At 32.5% G+C, this 22,149-nt stretch overlaps 4 protein-coding genes across 11 annotated transcripts; 1 reads left to right on the forward strand and 3 right to left on the reverse strand.

Moving 5' to 3' along the window:
- Positions 1–4,294: 4,294 nt before the first annotated feature.
- Positions 4,295–6,233, reverse strand: LOC110813477 (esterase-like). The gene is made up of 5 exons (XM_022040640.2): positions 5,726–6,233; positions 5,436–5,648; positions 5,100–5,269; positions 4,748–5,012; positions 4,295–4,659 (listed from the first exon to the last, which is right to left on the reverse strand). The coding sequence occupies exons 1-5, from the start codon at positions 5,967–5,969 to the stop codon at positions 4,397–4,399; spliced, it is 1,155 nt and encodes a 384-aa protein (XP_021896332.1). The 5' UTR covers positions 5,970–6,233; the 3' UTR covers positions 4,295–4,396.
- A 243-nt stretch (positions 6,234–6,476) lies between these two features.
- LOC110813621 (uncharacterized protein At4g08330, chloroplastic) lies at positions 6,477–11,361 on the reverse strand. 2 transcript variants are annotated; one of them, XM_022040835.2, is made up of 3 exons: positions 10,158–11,361; positions 7,312–7,447; positions 6,477–7,166 (listed from the first exon to the last, which is right to left on the reverse strand). In XM_022040835.2, exons 1-3 carry the CDS (start codon positions 10,250–10,252, stop codon positions 7,134–7,136), a joined length of 264 nt encoding a protein of 87 aa, XP_021896527.1. In that variant the 5' UTR covers positions 10,253–11,361; the 3' UTR covers positions 6,477–7,133. The 2 variants fall into 2 exon arrangements, with proteins under 2 accessions (XP_021896527.1, XP_021896525.1); XM_022040833.2 differs by having other exon boundaries at positions 6,477–7,447.
- A 148-nt stretch (positions 11,362–11,509) lies between these two features.
- On the reverse strand, positions 11,510–12,918 carry NPQ4 (Chlorophyll A-B binding family protein). The gene is made up of 4 exons (XM_022040755.2): positions 12,594–12,918; positions 12,349–12,462; positions 11,906–12,149; positions 11,510–11,790 (listed from the first exon to the last, which is right to left on the reverse strand). The coding sequence occupies exons 1-4, from the start codon at positions 12,807–12,809 to the stop codon at positions 11,546–11,548; spliced, it is 819 nt and encodes a 272-aa protein (XP_021896447.1). The 5' UTR covers positions 12,810–12,918; the 3' UTR covers positions 11,510–11,545.
- A 3,581-nt stretch (positions 12,919–16,499) lies between these two features.
- On the forward strand, positions 16,500–21,705 carry LOC110813501 (filament-like protein (DUF869)). 7 transcript variants are annotated; one of them, XM_088207820.1, is made up of 6 exons: positions 16,500–16,708; positions 16,902–17,018; positions 17,467–17,629; positions 19,250–19,445; positions 19,552–21,092; positions 21,200–21,705. In XM_088207820.1, the coding sequence occupies exons 3-6, from the start codon at positions 17,519–17,521 to the stop codon at positions 21,593–21,595; spliced, it is 2,244 nt and encodes a 747-aa protein (XP_088063946.1). In that variant the 5' UTR covers positions 16,500–16,708; positions 16,902–17,018; positions 17,467–17,518; the 3' UTR covers positions 21,596–21,705. The 7 variants fall into 7 exon arrangements, with proteins under 7 accessions (XP_088063946.1, XP_088063954.1, XP_088063950.1 ...); XM_088207828.1 differs by having other exon boundaries at positions 17,475–17,629; XM_088207824.1 differs by having other exon boundaries at positions 16,957–17,018.
- Positions 21,706–22,149: the final 444 nt, after the last annotated feature.

Genomic DNA, 22,149 nt, shown 5'->3' on the forward strand with positions numbered 1-22,149 from the left:
GTAGATTTTCACGTATTTGATAAGCAATAGTAAAACATATTAATTAAAATTAGAATCCATTAAAATATATATATATATACACCAAAACAATCTTTTTACTATTTCAATAAATTTAAATCAACTTTTACCCTATTTTTTTATCCAAATATAACATGCACTTTTAAAATTTTATTCGAATAAATCATTATCACTAATGATGTACGTAATACAATCAGATAAATATTCATGTAGTAAAAGATGTATTGGCATGAACATCTTCTAGACACAGGTCTAAAGTTTAAAAACATTATTAGAATGATAATCACGCGATTGGTTTTGTCATTACTAACTGATTATATTTTTTTAGTATTGTGTTTAAATGATACTTTAAAAGTATTAAAACGATATCGGTACTAAATTTTTTTTATTTTTTTATAAATTTATGTTTAATTTATGATTTATTGTAAATAAAAATAAGAAATGATATTAATATAATTTCACATATTTCAATAAGTTTACATTTGACTAATACAATAATAGATTTATAATTACCCCATTTGATTATTTTAGTGTAATTTATTTTGAATTGTGTTTTCATATGCAAATTATATATATATATATATATATATATATATATATATATATATATATAATAGAGTGTAGATTTCACATGAAAGTAGATATAATTAGCTTGCTGATCATATGCCTTAATTTATAGTTAGTATTTTCACCATAATCTATTTATAAGTATAGGTTTAAATCAGATTATGTATCTGATTTGTCTTTATTAAATTTTTTTTTTTACTATTAGTGATGCATTAATAATGTATTATTATTTATTTTATGTATTACTTAATTAATTAGATGTATAATTTTTTATGTGTATATATATATAAAAATCAGAAAAATAAAAGCAGCAGCTTTACAAAGCCAGCATTGTATTGTCACACCTGTTAAAGTATGAATTCAAGGCTTTTATTCTCACGTTTTTAGGTCTCTCTCCAAACTTTATTATTATTATTCTCGAATTTCTTCTTTTTCTGTGTGATTTAATATTTCCAAAAAAAAAATTATATTAAATACATATAAATATATTTCAACTCTTATTAAAAAAGTTAAAATTTTCATTGTATATATATATATATATATATATATATATGATGTATTAATTACAGATTTTATAATATTTTTATATATATATTTTTTATGTATTTTAATCAACTATGAATATTTTATACAACATCTTAATAAAATTGTTAAAAATAAATTAACACATACTCTAGTTTTAAAATGAGTTTCTTATCACCAATGAAGCAAAAGAGGAATGTTTGTCCAATGTGAAATATTTTTTTTTTCTTTTTCAATAGAACCACTTTGGAATATTTTGATTCGAAGTATAATTAGTGCCTTTGAAATGAGTTTTTTTTTTTGTCATAGCTCCGTTGTGTGAAACAAATTAGAACCATGTAGTTGATAAAATATCAATTCTTGTGTTAGTTGAATATGTTTATACTTTACATAATAATTTCTAATAAACGTGGATCGACTTTCGCATATTGCCTACATGTTACAAAAAAAAAAAAAAAATTGTTCTTTCTCAATAGCAGCATAGCCCTTATCATCAAATGAGCAACCTCTATCTCAAAAGCCTCGTTAAGTATATAGGCTCCTTTTCCTTGATCGTTGCATCATTGGGAATAGAACCTAAGCGAATAAATGCAACAAAATTCTCTAAACATGTAAACCAAGGCTCGTTGAAATAAAGAACCATGGAGACAATGACTAAGCTCCTCGTTTATAGGGAAGCCTTCCATTTCTTTCAATGGTTACTTTCTTTATTCCATCTCATAAGGCTAAAGTGATCAGGATCCTCACTTTGATCTAATTATTAAAGTACAAAGAATTGGTTATATATTTTCTTATCAGCCAAAACTTTGAGTTTAAAGATATAAGAGACTCAGTTCAATCAATTATTTAAGATAACGTTAGAACCAAAAGTCTATTTACGAATCACAATTCTCTCGTTTTTATTAAAAATTAATTTTATACAAAGTTTCGTTTTTCTATACTTGATTTATAATTTTAGCCAAATGATCTTACATATAAGAGAGTGTATTAACGTATAAATAATTAATTGGACTTGTTTTATATAAACACAAACTTTAGTTTTAACTTTTAGGATAATTAGTTTCATTAATTATTTAAGACTGATAGATTATGTACTGACCAAAAAATATATACTCTCTTTAAGGGTGACCCCTTTGAAAATAGAGAACCTTCAGCACTTACTTTATTGGTGATCATAGAAGATTTACCTTAAAAAGAAATGGACTCTTAATACTTAAAGGGATAATCTCTTAAAGGGGATGAAGCCTCGATGATTTTCTTAAGCCTTCTCAAAGAAAAAGAAATCTTCATAAAATCTTTATAACTAATACTCAGCAAAAGAGTTAGCATAGAAGAACATGATTTCATCTATAAAGGGCAATTCCCTTAAGTAAATAAAGAAAGAATGAGAGCTACGTGACTCTTTAAAACTTATGTGGAAAATCTCTTGTTGCCTGAAGTGTGTAGACTTCCTCCCGCATGCCTTAATAGCCTTGACCTTGAAAGTCGCAGTCATCCATCTTCCCTAAGTTATCTTGAAGTTTCAAGGCTTCAACTTCACGAGGGTCCATTTGAAATGTCTAGCCATCACTATAAGCGACCTTCAAGTATTCATTCTTAACTATCAAGCCTAACTAATCTCAAGCTTTCGTGCAAAAGAATGTGTTCTTCTAATTTTTATTATGTGAATTCTATTTAACTTAAGAAAAAAAAAATAAAAATGTATAGTCCAAACATTTTGAGTTTAAAAAAAAAAAAACAAAATTAATTTAATCACAACTTCTTGTAAAGACATCTAATATATGAACTAGTTAACATTGAAAGTAAGATCATGCATCTTTAGATAATTTAAGTTCATTAACTTTCAAGTTTTACATACAATATGAAGTTAAACAAAATAAATCTACTTCAACTATGTAATCGTTCGATTATATGTTTAAAAGAAAGAGAGATATAATACTAATTATGTATATATATATATTTTTTTGTATAAAATGAAAAACGGAATTAATCATAAATAAACTGAAGCATAAAAGAAATGCAAATGACATTCAAATCACTCTTTAAGATCTTCAAGAGCAATAAAAGCAGAAATTATATGTTTAAAACCAGTTTAAGTACCAAATTAAGAAATTAAATCAAAATTTGAAAAAGAAAAAAGAAAACAAGTATAAGAATATGGATAGGAAGAAGGCCATAAGCAGATCGATACAGAGTGGTGCATATATATATGTGTGTGCGTGTGTGTGTGTGTGTGTGTATAGATGAATGTCGGTGGAAGGGCAAGCTGGTGGGTGAGTTGATATGATGAAAGGAGTCCAAATTCAGTGAGACTCTCCACGAATGGTTTTTTTCTACTTTAAGATAAATAATAGCAGAAGAAAGAAACCACCCACATGTAAAAACACACCTCTCCGACATCTAACAAACTACTATATCGTCATATATCTATCATGAAATGACAATTACCATATATATATATATATATATACACACACACACATATATATATATATATATGTATGTTATCTATCTTTAGTTTCTTTTTGTTGGTTCCTTGTATAACACCTCTTATGTTTATCATTTTTCTTTCTAATTACTTGTTTGAAATTGAACTCTTCAGGATTTCATCAAAGACATACTGTATATATTTATTCAAACCTTTTATGTTTATCAGTACATGCTCTTTGTTCTACGGGCTTGGACTCCTCATAATTTGACAACATATATATATATATATATATATAGTTAAATCTGTTCTACTTCAATTAGCTTCAACTTTAAACTGATCATCTTCTACATAATATATGTATATATATGTACACACTAATGATAAACCTGATGTTTAATTTTTTTTTTTTTTTTTCAAATTGAGTTTCAATCCAGACAAAAGTAGACTAAAATATAATAATCTGATCCACTTTGAATCAAAATTAAAATAGTCTGATTTTAATCGATTCTCAGATCAGGTTGATTTTGTCAGATTGGATCCAGTTTAGGATCTATAAAAACTCCTACTTCTGCCATAAATTTAATAATAAAACTTGAAATATGTTATTCTATAAATTATAATACTATTATTTGTGAATTCAAAATGATAACATGAAGAATCAGAACTCCGGGTTCCATTTTCTTCTTTTCTACGCACCAGGGTGTTGTCTCTTTGATTGTCTTTCTTCGTCAAACTCCAAACTCACATGCAATTAAATGCTCCCAGAAAAATCACCCAGAGTATTTTTATTTATTGGTAGGTAGAGTTGATACAATACATATATATTATAAAGCTAAGAAGTTTATAATATATATATAATTAGCTAGGATTAAAACAGGATTGTTTGAGCGGACGAGGAGGATCAGAGAAAGCTCCTGTAGAAATTTTGTTGAAGACGAACTTATTAGCTGCTTCTGTGTAATGAATGCCATCCCAATTCACTCGCTTCCATGGCTTTTCACATGCGCCCACCACTATTTCGCTTCCATTCTTCATCTTCAATGTATACCCACAGGTAACCTCATTGTTGTAATTATATTTACCTCCATAACCACAACAAGCTACCAGAGGCAATTCGAAACCTACATACATATACATATATAAATATATAAACATATAATAATTGAACATATAATTACTATAGCATGAGATGGGTATTAAGATAATTACCGTATTTTTTGGGATGAGTAAATAAAGAGTACTTGACAGAGTAAACGTCAACGTAAGTAAATGCAGATGAAGGAAGTTCTTTTCTGAGTTGACCAATGGCTTCCTTCAGCTTAAGGTTGAAGTACTTAGCTACTTCATTGTAAGCCTTTGCGCACCCGGCTGAGTCTTTCCCGGCGGTTTTAAACGTTGTTAAAATGTAAGGTAGACAGCCAACGGGCCCCGTGTTGTGAATCCAAAATGATCTGGCTCCCACCCAGTATATATTCTGCATTCAATCCCATTATATATGTGTCCCTGTATTTCAGTGTGTGTATATATATATATATAATTATATATAGAATGAATGAATTACCGTAACATCAACAGTGAACTGGTTGATAATATCAGGGATAGATGCATAAACTTGTTTTATGGTCTTGTTACGAAAGAATCCTTCGCCGAGATCATTCTGTCCTATATCGAATGTATATAAAGCTCTCAAATAATCTTCTTCCCTTGGCAACAAACTTCCGAATATGTCCCCTAAACAAAAAGTACTGCTTAGTTACTACTTAAAACCTACTTATATATTATAATTCTTATAAAATAGCTATTATCTTTATTTGAAAAGGATAGTTAAGGGTATTATAAATGAGTGAATACATACATACATATATATATATATATACACACACACACCCATAATTACCTCGAGTTCTAATGAAGTCTGCTCTGGATTTGAATTGATGAAACTGTCCATACTGGACATTTAGATAGAAGGGACTAAAGCCGCTGCCGCAGGGTAATACCCTGTTTGGTAATCTGATAGTGGAGGCTGAAGTGGCAAAATTTGCACCATGTGTGAAGTTGCTTTCTAAGGAATCAAGATACGCCTGTAGATGCGGCAGATTCAAACTCTCCGCTGCACGAGATTCAACCCTCATGGTTACCCTCAATAGAAATGGGTTAGTAGAGTAAGTAGGAATGTAGTATATATACCTATGAAGTCGATGATGAGGCGACCATCGGAGTACCTGCCGGCGGGCATGTGAAAGAATGTTTGTCCATAGGGGGGAGGGAGAGAGAATAAAGCAGCAGAAAATCCGCCGGTGTCGGAATTAGAGTCGCCGAAGTTAAAGATCGCAGGGAAATTGCAGAGCTCGGGAGCAGTAGAGCATAAGATGAATAGTGTAAAGAAACAGTAAACAGATAAGATAAGTTTCAGTACAGAGATGTAGGCCATGATTGAATGCTCATCCTGTCCCGGAACTCTCTGTATTTATGATAGCAAGAAATCAGATATGTGTAATTTTTGGATTATTATATATACGTTGAGATCGTCGTGTATGTATGATTTTTCAACCAATGCATCGTGATTCCGTGTTTTGATCTTCGTGCCACTCGCACTTGAATATTATAACGAGTTCAGGGAAAAATAATGGGTTTACTTACTTTACATATTTAAGTTTTCTGAAATATTATTAAATTAATTTTTATTTTTTTTAATTACAATTTTATTCTTTACACTTTATATATATATATATATATATATATATTCAAAAGTATAGTTCTCATATTTGCACGCACTTATTTATGTTTTACAATATTTCAGTAATTTTAGTTTATTTTTTAAATAATTCAGAAATTATATTTTAATAATTACTTGTTTTACATAACAAGAGTTTCTGAAACAACTTCTACACATTCTATACTTACAAAAATGTATGTGTAAGAATTTAAAGGTCAATAATTTAAAAAAATAATTGCTATTAGAAAATATTAGTGTTAAAAACTAATAATATCATGTAAAACAACAGAAATATACAAATCTTAGAATCTCATCTAAAGAAAAAAAACTGAATACACCAAAAATGACTCCAGATATTACGAACTAAATCAAGAAAAATATATGTATCAGAATTTGAAAACTGGATATCAACAATGCTCATACTGTCAGCCATTTTAAGCTCCCTTCAAAACTCCAAAGAATTTTCCCACTTTCTTTGGCTAAAATTACCATTTCCTGCACTAGCCAATATATCAACTCACATGGCCATAATGCTCTTGGTAAAGGGGGAAGGAACTAACCATTGGAGTTGTGGTTAGTGCCGACCCGCCTCATGGTTCCACAAAGATTTCAGTTTAGTAACATTACCATATGTACAGATTAGCTCAAGCAATCAAAATGAGGATAAATACGCAGCACCCAAAAAGAAAAAAACAAATGAATAGGAAGGAACTCAAACCTCTATACATGTATCTCACAAGAAAATCTGTTAATACCCACTGGGAGGATTCTAACTAATGAAGAAACTTGCTCCAGGTCATCACCCGAAAAATGGAGTGCCAGACTCCTGTGTAGAAGAAGGCTGAAGAGCACGGATCCTAACGTCATATTTTATCCCACCTACGTCGTTGCTAGAAGATGAATCTGATCCATCTGCAATAAGTGGGTATGCTGAGAGTTTATCTTTGTAAGCATAGCCAATATGGTTACCACACTTCCGGCACAAAAGTTTGGTACTCCGACCGAAAAGTTTCCAAGAAAATTTGGAAAAGTAGGGGAAACACTTGAACTCATCAACCTGAGTAAATCTGCTCTCGTCAATGGTAAAGAATGATATGGTTCCTCTCTTTATAGATTTTCCATATTTTGAGCCAATAGTTGAGGTGTTGCGATTGGAGGAGCTTAGGTTCAGCTCGTACCCACAAGAACCGCAGCTGTAAGAAACAAGCAAAATTCATTTTCTGGAAATATAAAATGAGACCAACCAAAAGATTAAAAAACAAAAATCCTTACTGCTCAGAAGTGACAGAAAGATAATTACTCCATACATATCGCAAGCAAAATATGTTTCATTTTGACAAGAAATAATGTCATCTTTCTAATTTAGAACAACACCATCTCATGGATAAGATAAATAAAAAACTGGAGGTGTTTATAACATTATCAGAGACCATGCAGAATCATTACAAGGTGATATTATTAGCTCCCCCTTCTGAGTACGGACCTCATCCCATCACCAAAAAAAAAAAGATCCCTTTCAAAGGCATAAGCAAAGAAAATTAAAATAACAAACTCATTCTTAAATGGGAAACTGTGCACATTGACATCAATATAAACCATTCCATATTTATACCCAAGAAATTTGTGCGCAAAACATGAGTAACTGATAGCAAGATCCAAGAAGCAGTCTGTGAAATATATATATAATATGTAACTTAACAAATATACATAAAGGAAAAAGAATAGGTAAAGAACTAAAAAAGGCGGACCTGTATCAAATTTGAGCCACTTTATTACAAATTTCAAGTCATTTGAATTATCGAGTTGGTCAAATATTTGGGTTTGTTATTATTGATGGCTATATTTTCTCAACTATATAGTCAGGTTAGTTTGGACTTCAGGTTTATTGGGTCCGATAATCAATGTTTGAAAAGATAGATATGCAAGAACAACTCATGAACTGGGACATTGCTTTAAATTCCACATCAAAAGGAAGATAACGAGTCCAGTTTGGGCAGCTTTTGGCTTTGGCTTTTAAGTTTCAAAATCACTTTTGCAACCAAACAGGCACAATAAAAAGTGTTTTTAGCAAAGGTCAAAACGAAAATCTGCTTTTAATGGGTTTACACAAAAAAGTAATAATTTGTAGCTTTAGAAAATAGCTTTAGATTTTAATTGGAATTCACACTTAAAATCTTAAAAGTAATTTTCACTAAACAAAAACTTCTGTTTTTTTTAAAGTGATAATACTTTCTATATTATTTCTGCCAAACACCAAACAACTTTTGATTAAAAGCACTCTTAGAAAATATTTATTTTAACAGCACTTTTGAAATTCACAACACAAATTACAGCTGCCTCAAACGCCCACTAAGAAAAGAAACTAATGACATTTTTTCTAATGCATGGAGAAGCTTAGGAAAATTCATATAAAACTTATCAAGTTCTCTACAAGGAAAAACGAGAAGACACATTCCAATTGAGCATCCTAGAAGAGGGAACCTTTACATTCCATATAGACATAAATAAGAGTGAGCTGATGACGACCAGTGAAGAACAAATACCATTTACAAGCACCCTAAGGGGCATGTTTTCTGAGCAACTCTAAATGTCCCTTTTAATAATTCCATCTGACCTGTAAAAGGCTACCAAAAAGATATAAATTGACTAGTCACTGTGTCCAATTAGAAAAGAAAAGGTTGGATTGAAAAGCTAATAGTTTCGAGGAGATAAACTTGTATACAAATTTAATATCAAACATATAATGCAATGAATATCCATGACACACCTAAAAGTTTGTTAATCATTAATGGGGAAAAGAAGCTGAATTCTGGGCCGTGTCTTAAGTAACAAAGATCAACAAGAAGATAGGTATCATATTCATACAAGTAGATATGTTATGCATCCCACTTAATCACTCAGTTAGACACTACTGCAGTAATTTCAGCATCCAGAATGGCACTCAAAGATTCATAAAAAAGAATTAACCCTTAAAACACAAACTAATTAGCTTTTCTATTAAAAAAAACTGACAAACTGATTGACAAAACAACAGAACATATCACATTATGATTTGAAAGTAATTTTTTCTATTATTAGAAAAGATAAAGATTAATAAGTACCTCCTCAATCCTAGCGCCAAGTATTCAGTCTTATTCTCAAGTTAAAAAGTCTACTTCATATGCCAATTCCGTCTCTTACTTTTGATCCCAAAAGATAAGCTCTCATAAAAATATGAGAAAATCCAATTGGGACATGGAAAAATTGTTTCTTATGGAACAAAAATATAGAAACATGAAATATAAAGCAAGACTTAAAGAAAATAACCAATTGGAGACAGTTGATTCCGCATATTTCCCCTATTACAATCAATCAAGGAATGAGATATCCATAAATTTAATTTCCCATCTAAACCACCTAACTTTTCTCATACTATATAACTTTTCAACTTGGAATATGTAGTTGAAGCACTGCATCAAATTCAGCAATCACACCAAAGACGTAATTCCTGTTTTTGCAAATCAGACAGATTAGAGATAAGAAAAAGTGCCCACACCCTCAAAAAAGAAACAGAGTGCCTATCGTTGTGCTCATTCTCTCTCTTACCGTTTATAAGCTTCTATCAAAAGTTGAAAACTAATCAGCACGCCAATTGGACATGTAAAAACAAAACAGAAAAATTGATGTTCCAAACAGGCCAAAAAAAAAAATTTACAACCAACTGGGAGCATTAGATTCTACCAATTTTTGTATCAAAATTAAACGAAAATGAACCACCCATAACTTCAAATCCCATCTGAATCATCCAACTCTCTCATACCACAAAGACTATCAACTTTGAATACGTAGTTGAGCAAAGTTCAATCAAATCCAGGAATCAGGGGAAAAACCCCAATTCCAGTTTCTGCGAGATGAAAATAATACCTGTAGTTAACATGTCTTTGAGAAGAAGAAGAAGAAAACGAGTAGCAAGGATTGCCTTCAAGTTGACTGCCTCTGACAGAAATAGACTTCTCCATGCTTTACTAAGTATCAACGGCTGCGATCGCGTCTCGGAGGGTTTACGATACGAGCAAGAGGAGAGGATAATTGGGTCAGCAAATACTAATTTCAGAGAGAGAGAGAGAGAGAGAGAGAGAGAAAGGGGATTTAGGTGTTAACCGAAGAGTGGTTGGTGAGGAAGGCGTCCCCGGCGGTCAAGCCTCCGGAGTCAATCACTCTGTTAAAACAGTAGATGGGGTAAGGGTTCTGGGTGGGTATGGAGAAGAAGGTCTAAGAAAGAATCAAATTGAAAGGGGAGAGTAGCTAAAGGAGAAGAAAGGGAAGATGTGTTTTGTCTGTCCTTGTCTGGTGCGATCAGCTAACTCGGTTTCCAACAGAAGCAAGAAAACCTTAATTAGGGATTTTAATTAATTTTATTTAACTAATTAATTAGATTTAATTAAAATACAATCAGACTGATTGATTGATCGATTGATTGGTAAAATAATGAGATTCCACGGCAGTAGTCGGTGGGCAGGACACGTGTCATTCCTTTAATTCGTGGAGAGAAACCATAGTCGATGATTTGCTTGGGGACATCTTAACCCACAGATACGACGTCGGATTAAAAGAGGTGGGTTGGAAAAATTGATTTTCTGCATCCTTAAGCGACGCCGTTTTGTTTCCTCTGTTAAATATAGTGAAGTGCTGGAATGGTTGATGTGTGGTTAATTTAACCTAGTGATTGAAGATCATAGTTCAAAATTTTCTATTGCTAAGTTTCCTTCTAAAATATAAATTATATATATATATATACATATACATGTTTATCATTTACTCAATCTCTTCTATTCTAAATTTATGTTTTTTTTAATAAAATCATAGTTTATTTTTGACCCATTAAAATAATATTAATATTGTAAATCACCCTATCTAACTTTTAGTCATTAAAATACATTTTATTCGAGTCCGTAAATTATTATTATAAGAGATTCTTAATATATTATTGTTAAAAATTTGTATTTTCCAAATCCAAAAAACGAATAGATTTCTAAGAGCAAATATTTTTTTTCAGCTGATCTGTGTTATATTATATTCTCGTAATATATTTTAAAATTCATTCATTTTTTACTTATTTCATAAAATTTTATATTATTTGGAGTTCTTTTAGATTCATTTATTATTATTATTATTATTGAAAGAGAGCCTGAAGAATCCCTTGCTTTGTTTTGTTTGAACAGAATGTGATCCAGTATTGGAGAAGAAGAAGAGAGAGTAATATGATATGAGAGGTCAAAAAAAGAGATGCACATATTTCATAACGACGAAATCTATTCTTCATCTTCATCAGTGATAAACTTGCCAGTACCAGGATTAATAGCAGCGAAGAAGAAGAAAGCAACGTTGAACAAGACAATAGGCTCAATGTCACTAATGGGGATGCCAGTCTCGAAGTTAAGCTGTGCAAGAGCTCCTTTCCCTGTTATAATTTCTCCAATCAAAGAGAACGCAATACCTAGCTGAGCCAACCTCCCTACGAATAACTCATTCGCCTTTGTAAATCCAAACAGAGGACCTTCAAAAACATGGCAAACCTCCATGGTCAGGTATCAGTCGTTACATAAAAGCACATATGTATATATATATGTATGTATGTATGTATGTATGTTGTGTGTGTGTATATATGTTACCTCCTTCGTTGAGACCGAGAGCTCCCCGGATACCTTTGCCTGGACGGATGACTGCACCTTCCAGACCTGTGGGAGGGTCGTCGACGAATCTTCCACGGTCACCCAATGCTCCGATTGCACCGAGCAAGGTGAAGAGGATGAAGAAGAGAAGAAGCGGTTCTGCTTCGTAAATGGGAATTCCAGTCTCTAGATTCAATTGTGCTAGTATTCCTTTCCCTGTTATGGCTTCCCCAAGCAATGATGCCTGCAAATATTATTGAATTCCACCATTTATGCTAAAAAGGTCTAGTTTCAGTCGGAAGAGTTTGAATCTCAAGACTCCAAAATCCCATAAAACACAGAAAAAAATAAATTTTTTTTTTTTTTCATGGGTAAAATGATTCATAAACTATATACAAGTAGTCATATTGAGATGAAGGAAATTGGTGAGAGAAGAAATGTACCGCAAAACCAAGCATGGCAACACGGCCAACGAAGAGCTCATTTTGCTTGGTAAAACCAATCCCACCAGATGTGCCAAAGATACCATCTTCAGTTTTCAACTTGGGTTTTTCAACCTGTCAAGTAATAAGTCATTACACACACACACACACACACACACACACACATACATATATATATACACATATACATAGAAAAAAAAAACAAAAACCCAAAAAAGGGAAAGAAGGAATGAAGGAATGAATACCTTTTTAGCAGGAGCAGCTTTGGTTTTAGACTTGAAGAGAGCAAGAGTTGTGAATGGTTTAGAAGAAGAAGAAGAAGATGATGATGATGAAGGGGGAAGTGGGCTGAAAAATAGAGGAGAAAATGGTTTAATCCTGAGCTGGGTGTGGAGCAAAGATTGTTTCTTGAGATCTAGAGCGGCATGAGTAGAATGCATGAGCAACATGGTCTGAGCCATTTGAGATCAGTGTAAATCTTTGTAATGGTGAAGAGAGAAGAAAGACTCGAGGTATATCTAACGTGTGTTGTTCAGATCAAAGCGAGAGATGTGGATGTGGTGTGAAATCTTAGTGACAGGCAAATACAATGCCCACGTCTACCTACGCTCGCTTGTGTCGTTCGGGATAATGTTTTCTTCACAATTTAATTTTCATTTCTACCAACCATTTTTTTTTTTTTGGTTCAATATTTTAATAATTTTATATTATTGTTCTAAAAATTTTGTTCTTATTATTAATCTTTACGTATCACCCAATTTCGAGTCTTGAATTTTTTTCTCTTTGTTAAAACCCAATTATCACATTCTAATAAATTAGTGATGACCAATTTTGAACTCCCAAATTTTTTGGGGTTAAATCCCAGCCGTCGAATTTTAGTAAACTAGTTTATCAACAATTTTGGAATCCAATATGATTTGTCCACGTCAACCAAAATTTTCAAAGTGTAAATTATGACGACTCCCCATGATTTCATGAAAATTATAAAGAGATTTGATTTTGTGTACAAATAATATTGTAAATGTGCGGTGGAAGAAAATAAGAGAATGGTGACAAAAGACACGTAAATGGTATTTTCCTATTTGGTCGTATTCGGACCACAACCCGACCCGGTATGCGAAAGACTAAACGACAACTAACCCGGCCCGACAATGTTAACATAATACATGGGCCTTCCTTTTCCATTGCTTTGGGCCTCGTCATGTTTAAGAAAAATAGAGTTTAATTTATTTAATACATTTATATTTTTAACTATAAAAAATAATAGAATTTGAGTTTATGTCTATTTTCGTATAAAATTAGAATAAGGTTAGTTAGTATATATTACGCAAAATTTTGAAATGAAAAGCAATTAGGTCAAATGTGTTCTTCTTATTTATATATATATATATATTAAAATTCATATAGAGTTTGGTTATATAGGTGATATTGATATTAATTTATTTTTTACTGTAAATAGGTTACATAGAGTTTTTAATCGATTGTGATTACACTAACTAACGAAATCTAACTGATATAAAACGTTTTTTTCACCCAGAAGTATGATAGACTCGTTCAAACTTAACATAATTGGGTCATTACAGCTTTATTGATGTATTAACGAGTTAAATTTACAATTCAATTAGGTCAAATGTGTTCTTCTTATATATATATATATATTAAAATTCATATAGAGATTGGTTATATAAGTGATATTGATATTAATTTATTTTTTACCGTAAACAGGTTACATAGAGTTTTTAACCGATTGTGATTACACTAACTAACGAAATCTAACTGATATAAAATATTTTTTTCACCCAAAAGTGTGATAGACTCGTTCAAACTTAACATAATTAGTTAATTACAGCTCTATTGATATATTAACGAGTTAAATTTATAATTCAATTTAATCAAATATTATATGACGACTATTACTAATTCATAAGATGTTACAAAGTGTTAAAATTTATATTTTCGGTGAAATTTAAATTCGTAAACGCCCACGTTTTCCATATGCTTCTTATCTCCGTGGAAAGTTTGAAGGACGTTCACAATATTCTGTGAAAGAGGCCCTTTCATTTGGTAATTGGCACTAGACAGCCCGCCGCCCATCAACCCCAATTATCAATGCATTACATACTGTGTGTATGTATATGCACACACACATATGTATATTGTATATTTATATGTACATGGGTGTTTAGCATACATGGTATGAAGTAAAAATTCGCAGTTATGGCACAAAATAGGCCAAATCTTGCTCTGTTTCCCGATTCCAAAGTTCAACCAAATTATATGCCATCATTCATCCGGAACATATATATTGGACATGTCTACGTGTGTGTGTATATATATATATATGTGTGTGTGTGTGTGTGTATATATATATATGTGTGTGTGTACACCACCATGCAGGACCACTTTCTGATTTCTGATGTATAAATTGAACAGATTGGATATGGATGTGGCTCCAATTTAAAGTAGTACGTGCCCATTTATGGTGCTTGACATTAAACTTGTCCCTCTTTTTTCATTTCTTCCTTTAAAATTCTTGCATGGCCCATCGGTGTGTACTCTCATGATGACATTGCAGTTCACGAGTAACCAACACTGAGTTTATATATACTCATACGTATAGATATATAGAGGTATATGATAGTGAAGTGAAAACTATATATATATATATATATATATGTATGTATATAGTTCAATTAGTATGATAATTCTTGGTACTCAAAAGTCCTTAGTGGCATCATGCATGCATGTGAGAAAATAGTAATAGCATGCATATGATGCATCACATGCACCCACCAAATAGGATGATCATAATATCTATCTTTAATTAATTATATAAAAAAAGGGTAAGTAATAAAATATTTATAACTCGTATGTATGTATATATATATATATAGCTTATATACATTCATTCTCAATTATTCACATTAAATTTAATTTCTTCAAAGCAAATAAAAATGTTATGGATGGAAATGAAAACTCTCTGGTACATGACTTGTGACGGTAGATATTGAGTTTTGAAGAGGACAATTTTTTTCTTTTCAAATTTTATTTTTGGAGGGATTCTTCAGCAATTATTAACTGTAATTTTGGTAAATTAAAATACATATATATATATAATTTATATATAAGCCAAAAATGTGATTTTTCAAAAAAAAAAAAAAGAAAGAAAAAGAAAAATGTGGTGGGTCGGCCTTCAAAAAAAAAAAAGTGTTTAAATATAAATTAATAATTTTAATTAAAAAAATAAGCGTTTAAATAAATAAAAATTGTTAGATATCAAATTATAATTTTTAAAAAATATTAGATATCTCAAGTTTGTAATAAATGTTAAATTTCACTAATTAATTTGATAATTTATCATAATTAATATCGTAATTAATAATGTGATTTTAGTTAATTGAGAGTTTAAGATGTGATAGTTGGTGAGAAATTTATAATGTACTAATAAATTACGGATTAGGTTATAAATTATGGCTTATTAGTAATGCATATATATAACTATATAACTATATTACGTACTATTTTTATAATTAAATTAAATTGAGAGAGCAAGTAAAAATATATGATATTTTATTATATAATATTATATAGATATATATCACAAAGGTATCCAAGGGTGATGGTGCAATATTGACCGTCGGATAAAGTTGTTGACATGCATCTCAAGAAATCATCAAATCCAACGTGTACGCAAGCGAGTCCACCGTAAGCGGCGCCTTCTCGTAAGATTCCTCCTCTAAGCAACACTACAAACCAAGCTATATACTTCATCAAAACTAGAGACACACAGTAAAGATATAATACGTCTCTCATTTCAAGACCCTCTCTCTCTCTCTCCTCCGCCCTGCAACAGAAGTCTGCAACGTTATTAAAATGATAATTAGCATTAATTACGTATTGATTTCCATTACTGTAAGTAACCCAACTCACAGAGGCGGGAATTATTGCAACCCATTTTCAAAATACGTAGAAAAGTGATAATAATGATAATAAAGAGTGGGAAAGGAATTTGAATTTTTAAAGAGAGAAAAATGAAAAAGCTGAAAAGTTGATTTTGAGGTCACACATTGTCCTTCAGCTCATTCACCAGCACATGCTCTCTCTCTCTCTCTCTCACTGTTTTATTTTATTTGAAAAGAGAAAAGGTAAAGCTACAGAACAGCAGAACAAGAAATAGAACCCACATTATCAGCTCCCTTATGTTACTTGTAATATCAGCTGACATTCCACAGAATTTTTGCAGACTTGATATTTTATTTATTTCTTTTTTGAAAACTTGAATCTGAAATCAATCTTTTGTTTTTCATTTATTTCTGGTTCCTCATCTGTTGTCTGCACTGTTCTTGGTTTCCGGTCAAAGGTATTTGTTCTGAGTCTTCTTTCTTTTTTGGGTTTTATATAGTTTATTATTTATGCTTGATGCCCTTTACGTTTGGCAAGAAGAGTTCTAGGGCTTTTTCAGCTGTTAGCTTTGAGTGGGTCATTCGTATTTGGGATTCTTTACATTCGGTTTTCTGGTATTTTCACTTCCGGTCATCGTGCTTCGTCAGTAGCCACTGTTTCATTGATTCTGATCTAGCTTTCTGTTCGGGCGGATTTCTTTGCAAGATTTGAGTTCTCTTCCTCTGATGGGTAGTTCGTATTTTGGGATTCGAGTAATGGGTTTCCAGGTGATCTCCTGCTCTTTACTGGTAGTACTGGATTTGTTAGTTGCCCTACTAATTCCTTCACATTCTGCATGTAAGTTTGTTGGCAAATGTATTTTACTCTTTTACTTGTTTCTCTATATGCTAATATTTGGGTCCTTAAAATAAATATCACATATTATTGTTGAGTTTGGCTGGTAATTGGGGTGGATTTGAAGCAAAGCTGAGAATTTGATAAGCCAACTCATCTTGTTTTCTTAATCATGCAGACAATTGAGAAGGTTGGGTATTTCTGCTTTTTAAGGCCTTGCCTTATCCCTTTTCAAATGTTCATTATCAGCAAAACAGTATTGGCTTTTCTTTGGGTGTTCATTTTGTGCTTCTTCTTTGTTTTTCCTCCTGACTCTATAGGAGATTTTAGTATTCTTTTCAGTTTTGTTTGACAAGCAGCCTGCATTTTTCTTGTGTCAAGGTAAGTAGTGTGTGATGCAGTAGCTGGTGTTATTGTACTATTGGAACTCAACATGGAGAAAAGGAAATGGTTGTGGAAGAGAAAATCTTCTGAGAGGATCCCAGGAGAAACCGAGAGTTCTGGATCAATATCTTCTCTTTCCGAGAGATATTCTGATGATCAGGTGATTTACTATCATCTCTTATCACCAATTCTGAGTTTACACATTGAAGTTTCTGAAAATTTTCAATGTGTTGCATTGTTTCTTAAATTAACTTGATTAACTGACTTTGTATCAAATACTAATTAATTGACATTTCACTCCTACAGATTTTCCTTGTTTTAAATTACAATTGCTGCTTATTTCATTCAAATTTTTCGTAAGGTGTTTGATCATAAAGAGCTATTCCCACAGTTTTCTCGAGTTTATAATTTCTCTGCATCCCTTCCTAGGACAAATAAATATAGAAAAATGGAAAAGATAAACATAATTCTTCCTCTGTACTCTTTGGGGGAGTTTGGTTCGGACAAACGTCTCTCTCCTTTCTATTTGTTATATTTTCCACATTGCTTAATTTTCTTTATCCTTATCAAGTTCCTTTAGGTCAAGAGCATATGAGTGTACATACTCTAATGAGGATTTCACTGCAACTCTAACAGTCACTCAAAGCGCTACCCAGACTGGTGGTTTCTTTTTCCCTTCTGGTCTAGTTCACAAACTTTTTAAGATTAAATTTGTTGCAGCAGTTAAATCTGCTTTATTGTTTCTCTTTATTACTGGTTGAAAATGAATCATCCATAAACATCTTTAACTACTCTATTTGTGATTAAGTATTTTCTTCAAAATTTGCTGATACTAGGTACGACAGCTGCTAGATAGGCTCAGTAAGTTGTTGTAGTGCTTTGAGGTAGTCTTTTAAGGTGCTTTGATGGATCTGTGCAGAAAGAAGGATCAGAACATACATACTTCTGGCAGACTATAGTTTGTCTGCCATCCAAGCTGGCACAATCGATGCAGTTAGAATGTTAAGTTTATCATGTTTCTATGTGTGTGGTTTAGGATGAAGACGAACCTATCATGCTGATGAATGTTCTGGTTCTATCAGCATTTCTCATGAATCTTTTAGGGCTTTATCAAAGTGTAGGATTAGGTTGTCAGCTGTGCATAAAAAATAAAAGAAGTCATCCAGGTGTAGAATAGGTCTGGTGGAAATGAGAGTGCAACATTTTTACAAGAATCATTTTGAAAAGGAACATAACTTCTTGATGAGAAGGGAGGCCAGGATTTATCCGTAACTAACTAAATGCACTGCGTCCAGACATGAATAATGAAAAAAGAATATTAAGGCTCCATTTGGTACATAAAAATATTTATTAGTTTTTATTTTCTAAATTCATGTTGCTAGACATGTTTATTCGTAAAAGTATGTATGTGTGTGTCTTTGTTTAAGATAATCAAATACAAATAAAAAGAATTTTATAGTGAACAGGATAAAACAACGTTCAAAAACTTCTAAATTCTATCCGTATTCACTATTATTTTTTGCATGCTAATTTTACATTTGTTATGAATAAAATATATGCAAATTTAGGAAATAAAACTAAATTTTTCTTTCATACAAGGAAATAAAGCCCAACATCCTAGGCAGAATCCTCATTTTGACCAATGTAAATGTTAGCAGTAACCAATGTTTTATATGTTTATTTTGATCTTTAATAATTGAATGAACCACCATTGTCTAATTTCATGAATTTGAATTTGCATTCATCTGCTTCTAATATTTATTTATTTGTGTCATTTTAGATGGAGGGTTTTAAGGGATCTCCTAATAGTAACAATCAATCACCTGAGGTGACATCAAAAACTATGTCGAATGGTGAAGATGTTGATGATAGCATAAGAAGACTGACAGAGAAGTTATCAGCTGCTCTGGTAAATGTTAGTGCCAAAGATGACCTAGTTAAGCAACATGCCAAAGTTGCAGAAGAAGCTGTTGCTGGTATCAGACTATTGCATTTGACTCAAACACCGTCTGCTATTTCTTTTAATTTTTCCCCGTTTCTTTTTCTTTCTATGTTCCAAATCGTTTGCTACCTAATTTTTAGGCTGGGAGAATGCTGAAAATGAAGTTGCTGTACTAAAGCAAAAACTTGAGGCTGCAGTTCAGCAGAATTCAACACTTGACGACCGGGTTACCCATCTTGACGGGGCTGTCAAAGAATGTGTTAGGCAGCTGAGACAAGCAAGAGAGGAGCAGGAGCAGAAAATCCATGAAGCTGTTATGAAAAAGACTCGTGAGTGGGAGTCTACCAAATTTGAACTTGAGAGCCAGCTTCTTGAGCTCCAGAACAAAGCAGATGCTGTTTTATCTGAATCTCCAGCTCATAGTGATCCTGACCTTCGCCAGAGACTTGAATCTTTGGAGAAAGAAAATTCAGTCCTCAAGCTTGAGCTCCTATCACAGTCTGAGGAATTAGAAATCAGGACAATTGAGAGGGATTTAAGCGCCCAAGCAGCTGAAACAGCCAGCAAGCAACATTTAGAGAGCATAAAGAAGGTGGCCAAGCTTGAAGCTGAATGCCGGAGACTTAAAGCCATGGCCAGTAAATCAGCCTCAATTAATGATCATAGATCTACTGGTGCATCCTCAATTTATGTTGAATCTCTCACAGATAGTCAATCAGACAGCGGAGAACGGCTTGATGCATTGGATATTGATAGCCGAAAGATGAGTGGCATTGACCAAAACAAGTGTGAGCCTGGTTGTTCTGATTCATGGGCATCAGCCCTGATTGCTGAGCTCGATCAATTCAGAAATGAAAAGGCTGGAAGTAAAAATATCCCAACCTCTTCCATTGAAATTGGTCTCATGGATGATTTTCTTGAGATGGAGCGACTTGCTGCATTGCCTGAGACACAGCATAAGAACCAACAGCAAGAATCAGAATCTGCTGCCAAGAATTCAAATTGCACAGAAAGCTCATTGAGAGCAGAGCTGGACAGCATGATTCGTCGAACAGCAGAGTTGGAAGAGAAGTTGGAGACAATGGAAAGAGAGAAAGCTGAAATTGAATTGGAATTTTCTGCTAAAGCCAACGAGACAATAACCTTGTTGAGGTTTGAGCTTGAAACCATGATTCATCGGGCAACAGATCTAGAAGAGAAGTTGGAGAAGGTGGAAGCAGAGAAAGCCGAACTCAGGAAAGCTAATGAGACAATAACTTTGTTGAGGTTTGAGCTCGAAACTATGATTCATGGGGCAACAGATCTAGAAGAGAAGTTGGAGAAGGTGGAAGCAGAGAAAGCTGAACTCAGGAATGCTCTAAATGAAAGTCAGAACAGTCTTGAGGCATCACAAGCACGATTAAGTGAGGTTGAATCAGAGTTGGAGGAGCTTCAAAAAGGGTTCTTGGTGGCAAATGAAGCAAAGCATTCTGTTGAATCCAGACTCATTACCTTGGAGGCGGAGGCTCAGTCCATGTCCATGAGAAGTAATTCACTGGAAGCTGATTTGAACAAGGAGAGGTCCTCTTCAGCACAAATTAAAGTGAAGTGTCAGGAATTAGAGGAAGAGCTATCAAGAAAAAAACAGGAAGTTGAGCTCTGGCAAATTACTAGTTCAAAGAATGAAGCCAAGCTAAAACAGGTTGAATATCTTAACTTGTACCTTCCAGGATTGCATTTTTACCGTACTGTAGTTTTATTACCACATTCAAATAAGTAAAACGTAACCCTGGGACTTGGGTATGGCAGGAGAGCATAGACGTAGCTGCTGGAAAACTTGCCGACTGTCAGAAAACAATAGCATCTCTTAACAAGCAACTGCAATCTCTCGCAACACTCGAAGACTTCCTGATCGACACATCAAACCTACCCGGATTCTCTGGTCCAGGATCATTGATTTCTAGCATGGGCGGGGAACAACAGAAGCTATATTCTAGTGAAGCCTTTTCACCTGGAAATTCAGATGATACAGAAGTTGTCCCCCATGAAAGTTCAATAAATAAGAATGATGGGAAATCCCCACCATCAGCTTCTTCGTCTATTTCATCTGCTTTGTCATCGGATCACGTCAGTTCTGAGAAGAACCGGAATGGATTTGCCAAGTTTTTCACTCGAAGTAAGAATGGAATACAACTAGAAATTTAGCACTAGTTGAAACTTTGAAAGAAAGTTTAAAAGAAAAGTGACTTGTATGGTTTATGACACCATTTTATTGTATTCATTTGAAAGCTGATTAAATGCTTCTTTAATCGGCAGTAATTTTTTCTTCTTTAGTTCAGCAGTAATTTCTTGGTTAAAGCATTAATTATACGTCATAAGTTAGCCACATTAAGAAATTTTCAAGTGAGGCTGTTTTAGTTATTTTTTTTGTAACTTGTAATTGGAAAATTTCGGACGTTGGATTTTAAATTTATCATGTAAATTTATATGTATAAATTATTATATATAAAAAATTATTAAATTAATTAGATCCGATTAAAAGAGATTGTATCAATGTATATTAGATCTTAATGTATCAAATTAAAGTGTGAGTTTTATTTTTATATGTAGAAATTAAATTTTATATTTTATATTTTATAATGAATTAAATTAAAAATATAAAAAATTCTCATGTAAGATTTATTTGTAAATAAGCGGTTATGTTTTTTAAATTATATTTAGAGTTTTCTTATTCTGATATCTCGTCATTAGAAATAGAG

Source organism: Carica papaya, chromosome 1 (assembly GCF_054855325.1).
Source record: "Carica papaya isolate Zhongbai chromosome 1, ASM5485532v1, whole genome shotgun sequence".
NCBI classification, from domain to species: domain Eukaryota; kingdom Viridiplantae; phylum Streptophyta; class Magnoliopsida; order Brassicales; family Caricaceae; genus Carica; species Carica papaya.

Coding starts and splice junctions, on each gene's coding strand:
- LOC110813621 (XM_022040833.2), bottom strand. CDS start 10,252: ATGGAGAAGTCTATTTCTGTCAGAGGCAGTCAACTTGAAGGCAATCCT. Junction 7,448..10,157: donor CAAAGACATGTTAACTACAG/GTATTATTTTCA, acceptor TGTTTCTTACAG/CTGCGGTTCTTGTGGGTACG.
- LOC110813501 (XM_088207816.1), top strand. CDS start 17,519: ATGGAGAAAAGGAAATGGTTGTGGAAGAGAAAATCTTCTGAGAGGATC. Junction 17,630..19,249: donor AGAGATATTCTGATGATCAG/GTGATTTACTAT, acceptor GTGTCATTTTAG/ATGGAGGGTTTTAAGGGATC. Junction 21,093..21,199: donor ATGAAGCCAAGCTAAAACAG/GTTGAATATCTT, acceptor TGGGTATGGCAG/GAGAGCATAGACGTAGCTGC.
- LOC110813477 (XM_022040640.2), bottom strand. CDS start 5,969: ATGGCCTACATCTCTGTACTGAAACTTATCTTATCTGTTTACTGTTTC. Junction 5,649..5,725: donor CCTCATCATCGACTTCATAG/GTATATATACTA, acceptor AATCTCGTGCAG/CGGAGAGTTTGAATCTGCCG. Junction 5,270..5,435: donor AGACTTCATTAGAACTCGAG/GTAATTATGGGT, acceptor CTTTTTGTTTAG/GGGACATATTCGGAAGTTTG.
- NPQ4 (XM_022040755.2), bottom strand. CDS start 12,809: ATGGCTCAGACCATGTTGCTCATGCATTCTACTCATGCCGCTCTAGAT. Junction 12,463..12,593: donor AAGCTGCTCCTGCTAAAAAG/GTATTCATTCCT, acceptor ATTACTTGACAG/GTTGAAAAACCCAAGTTGAA. Junction 11,791..11,905: donor TCTCGGTCTCAACGAAGGAG/GTAACATATATA, acceptor ATGTTTTTGAAG/GTCCTCTGTTTGGATTTACA.